General features: G+C 59.7%; 1 protein-coding gene across 1 annotated transcript; it reads right to left on the bottom strand.

The window, feature by feature from the left end:
• Positions 1–2,929: 2,929 nt before the first annotated feature.
• On the bottom strand, positions 2,930–5,944 carry NRN1L (neuritin 1-like). The gene is made up of 3 exons (XM_010585186.1): positions 5,887–5,944; positions 3,291–3,450; positions 2,930–3,203 (listed from the first exon to the last, which is right to left on the bottom strand). Exons 1-3 carry the CDS (start codon positions 5,942–5,944, stop codon positions 2,930–2,932), a joined length of 492 nt encoding a protein of 163 aa, XP_010583488.1.
• Positions 5,945–5,993: the final 49 nt, after the last annotated feature.

Here is a 5,993-nt window from a genome sequence, read left to right as displayed (position 1 = left end):
GTCGCTGGAGTTTCATAACCACAGCGATGGGTTTTCACAGCACGCTGGGTGCTCAGAGGCGCCCAGTGCTGGGGGCCACCAGTCCCCGCCCCCCCATCCAGCAACCGCGGGTTTCAGCCTGGGCAGTTGCTTTAAGATGCTGGCCAGCGTGCAGAGAACCAGCTGTTTAGTTTTGGGAGCAGAAACGAGTATGTTGTCCCTTCCCACGGCAGGATACGGCCACAGGGCTGTCCCAAACCCTTGAACCCAAGGGGAGGATGGACAGTGGCTGCTTGTCCCAATTTCGGAGCACCCGGCAAAATTTCCCGGGGGTCAGCATGCCCATCCTTGCTGTCACACTGCCACTCTTGGCCTTGAGGATGCTTCCTTGAAGGAGGACTAGGGGTGATATGGTGACAGCAGGTTTAGGGCAGTGCTCTGCTATGGACCATTGCACTGTGGTGTGTCACCAACCCCCAGTGACCCAGAGGCCCATTCTAGCCCAGCATCCCCAAATCCCAGCCCCAGCTCCCTGGAGCCATCAGTGCCTGCAGGCTGTGTGGTGACATACTCTGGTGTCACGTATGGGGACGCCTTCCAGCTTTAGGACACACGTGGTAGCATAGCCAAGGGTGTGGGCCATGCGTGGTGACATGCTGGTGTGCAGGACATGTGGTGACATAACCAAGGGTGTGGGACACATCTGGTGACATCTTCCAGGGCATGAGATGTGTGCGGCACATCTTTCTGCATGCAGGATCAAACACCCAACACATTTGGTGGCTGTTTGTAGATCTTCCTAAACACCCACAAGCTCCTGGCTGGATCGAAGTGGCGCGGTTTGGTGTATGCCAGTGTCACCACCGCAGTGACGGCCTGGCAGAGCACCACTTCAGTGGCCCTCCAGCTCCCCGGCCACCTCTCACCACCCCACTGCAGGATGATGAGGAGAAGCCGGCGGCGGCAAGCCCACCACTCCTGGTCCCGCGGAGGTGCCGGCGGGGTGACAGGCGCTGTGCGGTGCATCGCCGGCGCCCGTCCGGCGTTTATCCTCTTAGCCACCCTGCAGGGATCCAGCACTAATTCACCCTTAAACACAGGATTGTCAGGAACTGGAAAGGAAAGAATCGACAGATTATCCCCCCGGCGCCAGCGTTAAACACGGGGAGTGGCAGCTGCCGGCCAAGGAGAGCCAGGACAGCATTTTGCCCCATGTCCTGTGGGGCACTGGGCCCTGGGGTCAGTGCCGTATCCCGGCAATGGCTGCTGGCAGCCCGTCCCCGCTCCTCCCCATGCGACGTTTTGTGTGTCCCCACAAGCCGGCTCCAGGTTGGCTAATAAAAGAAATAGCATGAAATAAATATGGGGTCCCTCCGTAAAGCTGAGGGATCGGCAGCGACTTCTTAGCCCCCCAGGATGCACCACGGCACAACAATCCAGGTGGCATTTCCTGGCCCTGGATCCTGGCAGGGTACCGGGGCAGCTGGGGTGATATCCCAGAATTCAGGGATCACACGTTTAAGTGACTGGACCTCGCAGGAAGAGGTATTGCAATGAAACAAGCAATAATTTTCCCTGGCTCAATGAGGACAGTGATAATTGAGCTTCTCACTCGCATGCTAAAGGCTTTCAGACACAGGCCAGCGTGCAAAGGCTTCCCCAGACCAAAACCATGACCGTGCCCCATGACTGGCCACAGGAATGTTTTTGGGACAGCCTTGAAGTCACCCTGGGAATCAAAGAAACTGCAGCAACTCACTACTCACAGCATGTAGCTGCTTTTCTCATTGCTCCTGCTTGCCACTGAGCCTCACATAGTCCATGGCGTGGTGGCACTTGTGTCAGCCAGAGGATTTTGACAGTCAGAGTGCTGTTGCCTTTACTGAGCGGGATGGTTTCCCACATGCTGGTCAGATCTACCTGCTGGGCCAGCCAGGAGCCATTGATCTGTGCAATTGATGGGGTAGCCCATTTGCAATTTTAATGTCCCTTCTGGTGACAGGTGGGGGGAGATGGCTGTTCCCTGAAGAGCAGGGAGGTCGCTTTGCCAACCCACATCTAGGGGAACTAGTTTGCCATGATGGGGTTTAGTATGCTAGGAAAAAAAATCTGAAGTTTGCAGCATAACAGCAACAGCGATGGGAATAACAGCGTCTTCCACTGACAGACACAAGTTTAACCAAGTTAAACTCCAGCACGTCATCTTGGCTTAACTTCAACAAGTCCCACTTGGACCTGGATGAGAGCTTCAGTTCCCTGGTTTTCTTCACCTATATCATCTCGGCTGAAAAAACCCTCTTCTCCTCCCTGCAAACCCCGATTTCCTTGATGACCGTTAATAGGACCAAATATAGCAGGACCAAAATAAAAGGGATGGAAAATGGGATTTCTTTCAGCAAATTGTCTGATGCCACTGGAGTTGCCTATCAGAGGACAAGCTATGGGTGTTTTCCTAAGATGCCCCTTAAAATAAAGGAACTATTTGACCCATCACTAAAGGGAATATCCTCTATGCCTAGCCCTGAAAAGCAGCTGTCGGGGAACAGCAGGGTGGTGGGAATCCCCAGTACAGCCCTCCCCGGGCCATCATGGTCCCGTGGGCTGCCCACTGTGGCTGCGGGTGATGCACCAGGGGGACAGAACCACAGATCCCCCCGGGGACCCTCCCTGGGGGCTGGTGCAGGGACGGTCTCCTCTCCAATCCCCAGAGCAAACCCAGAGCTTAGGAAGGGCATGAGGGGCATCCCATGGCAGAGAGACGAGAGAAATGTAAAAGTGTCTTTTAATATAAATATAAATCCATCTGAAGGGCTGCAGGAGAGGACCGTGCCCCCCAAGGGATGCCCGGGGACAGGGAGGTGGGCTCGGTGGGGACTGCGGGCACCTGTGCCCCGCCAGTGCTGGGGGACCAAGCCGGGGCATTGGCCGGACCCCCCATGGGCGGGCAGGGCTAGAGCCGGGGCATCAGCAGCGGCAGGGCCAGCAGGGCCAGGAGATGGGGATGCGGGGGGGTGGCTGAGCCCCGCAGCGTGGCCTGGTTGGTCTCGGCAGCCGGCGAGCCATGGGCACTGCCCAGGCGTCCCCGGGCACTGCACAGCTCCTGCAGGTTCCCCTGGAACTGGATCTTGCGGGACTCCTGGCGCAGCGATTCCCAGATGGCGGCTGCTTCCTCGGGGCAGTTTGACAGCACCTCGGTGGCACAGGCGTGGAAGTCGTCCCAGGACCTGGGGAGATGGGCAGGAGTCAGGGGCAGCGCAGGTGGCAGGTCACCCGGCTGTCCCAGCAGCTCCCACGGGGATGGGGACACTCACTTGCAAATGGTGTCAAGCTCCTGTGCCTCCTCGCTGCCCTCCTCCCTCTGCTGCCGGACGCTCTGGGCCATGCTGTCCCCCAGGCTGAGGAGGCAGCCAGCGAAGCCCTTGTAGATGGTGTCACACTTCCCCGCCATGCTGACGGGCTCCTGGCTCGTGGCTGCAGGGGAGAGGAAGATGGAGCTGAGCCCCCGCAGAACCCCCTGATGGCTGTCACCCGCCTGGCTCAGGGGCACATGGCGTGAGGGTGTCACCAGGTGGGGGTGACACCAGGTTCTGAAACATGGCGAGGGGCTGGCACCCCCCTTCCGTATCCCGCCAGATCCCTGGCATCCTCTCCCCAGGCGCTCGGAGTGAACCTGCGCTCCTGGCCCGGGAGCCCGACGTGGCACAATGTGATGACCCCACAAGCGATGCTGCCATTAGCCGCAGGGGAAGAGCGGTGTGCCGGCCACTTCGCCTCGGGCCTCCCGGGCTCTTCCCAGAGCCATCTGTCCCAGCTTTCATCCCCTAACAGAAAAGATTAATTTGTGACTACAACAGAAAAAAAACCCAAACAAACAAAAGCAAAGGCTTAGCAAGCTGGAGTGCCTGCTCTTACTGCAGTGGGAGGGAAAAGGAATAGGGGAAGGGGAAAAGGGGGACATGATAGGGGGAAGGGGGAAGGGGAAGGGGAAAGAGGAAGGAAAAGGGGAAGAGGAAAGGGGAAAGATGAAGGGGAAAGGGAAGGGGGAAAGGGGAAAAGGGAAGGGAAAAGGGAGAAGATGAAGGGGGAAGGGGAAAGAGGAAGGAAAAGGGGAAGATGAAGGGGAAAGGGAAAGGAAAAAGGGAAAAGGAAAAGGGAAAGATGAAGGGGAAAGGGGAAGAGGGAAGGAAAAGGGGAAAGATGAAGGGGGAAGGGGAAAGAGGAAGGAAAAGGGGAAAGGGAAGGAAAAGCACAAAAGGAAGAGGCACAAGTACAACTCTGGCTGCTTCACCCTGGGAAGCCCCAATTCCCTGTTCTGCTCTGCAAGGGATGAACCACCACTGGCCAAGCCCCAGTGCCAGCCACAGGATGATGGGTGACAGAGTGTGTTGGGGATGACCGCAAGTGCCATCCACAGCCAGGGGGAAGCCCCAAAAGAGCCAGTGTGTGGCTGGGTCACAGGGAAACGCTGCACGGTCGGCTTGGCTCTGCCCTGGGGGGCCGGCAGGGCCAGACAGATGTAGGTTCCCCAGGCCAAGTCATGGGAGACGCGGTGCTTTCAAAGTGCCGTGGGTGTCCACCTGGGAGGTTTCTAAGCTGAGGATGCTAAAAAGGCATGAGGACAGTCCCGGAGGGCTCCCCTGCAGGAAAGTGACCCCAGAAGCCTCTGAAAATTGCCCGGCGGCTGCCAAAACAGCCCGTGCTGCTGGCACCCCATGCCTGTGCCCCTGGAACAATGCCCTGAGCAAAGTGTCTGTGGCCAAGACTAACAGCAGGTGAGCCTGAAACCTCAGCCTGTCATGGAGCACAGCAGGTGTTCATGATGAGAAACGCCCCGAGCACATCACCGAGGAAAGTCTCAGACTGATGCCAGCCATGAGGGTCACAAATATCGCAGGTATCGGTAGAGAAAGTGGGATCCATTGCCAGGGACACAAGGGCTGGTAGGGCCAGCAGATGCCTTCCCTCGGCGGGCTGGTCCCTGTTGCAGGCTGGGTTTTGTCCTCCTGGGCTCTAATGCCTGGCACAAGCTCTCTCCTCCACCCAGCTCCCTCAGCAGGGCAGGCGAGGAAGGAGAAACCAGGAGGGCAAATCTCTGCTATTCCGCTGCAAAACCATGGGGGAAAAACCTGCCCCCCCCCCCCCCCCAGCTCCAGCAGGGAGAGAGCCCCAAGGGAAACGCACAGAGAGTTTCCCAGGGTGCTGCGGAGCATCACTGGCTTCCAAGCGATATGCGGACACAGCTGTAATGCTTCTAGGGAAGGGCCTGAATCATCCACCCCCGAGCCCGAAAACCACCCCAGGCTTGGTAGTCCCCATCCTCCCCGCTCTGCACAGCACTAGACCAGGGCAGGGATGCTGCTGGGTACTGCTGTGCCTGGAGCCAGACGGTGTCTTCCCTCGGTTCTGGGAGGAGTGGGAGAGCGTGGAGGCGGGATGAGGTGCAGGATCTGCCGGATGACCGTTCCCCAGCGGGCAGGATGACCTCCAAGCCCCGGGTGTAGGAGGGCAGGCAGGGAAAGCCAGCAGGAGCACGGGGTCGGCCGACAGGGCTGGCCTAGGGCACCGCTCCGGGCTGGAGAGCCGGAGCCTGGGGACTGTCCCTGCCTCAGCAGAGGGACCCCGGGCAGTGCCGCGAAGCCGCTTTCCTCCTTGCCCGGCAGCAGATGGAGCCACGGTGGCTCGATGAGCCTGGGGGCAACCGGGCATCTCGCTCCCCGCAGCTAGAGACGGTACGGGCGGCGCAGGGGCAACGAAGCCGGAGACGGCCAGGGGTCCCCGCTCCCACCCGCCAGCCTCCCCGAGGAGAGACCCCGGGGATGTCCCATCCGCAGCCACCGGCGAGCTCCGCAGCCCGGGGCACGGAGCAGCTCCCGGTTCTCGGCCCCTCCCCATCCCGGCGGCACTCACCGAGCTGGAGGAGCAGCGGGCACACGACCCCCAGCAGCCGCCAGCAGCCGCAGCCCATGGTGCGGACCCCACCGCCGCCGCCGTGTGCTCCGCGCTCCGCCGCCACC

Source organism: Haliaeetus leucocephalus, unplaced genomic scaffold, assembly GCF_000737465.1.
Source record: "Haliaeetus leucocephalus isolate CR32 unplaced genomic scaffold, Haliaeetus_leucocephalus-4.0 Scaffold92, whole genome shotgun sequence".
NCBI lineage: Eukaryota > Metazoa > Chordata > Aves > Accipitriformes > Accipitridae > Haliaeetus > Haliaeetus leucocephalus.
Note: the sequence above shows the minus strand (reverse complement) of the source record. Positions and strands in the feature narration are given on the sequence as shown.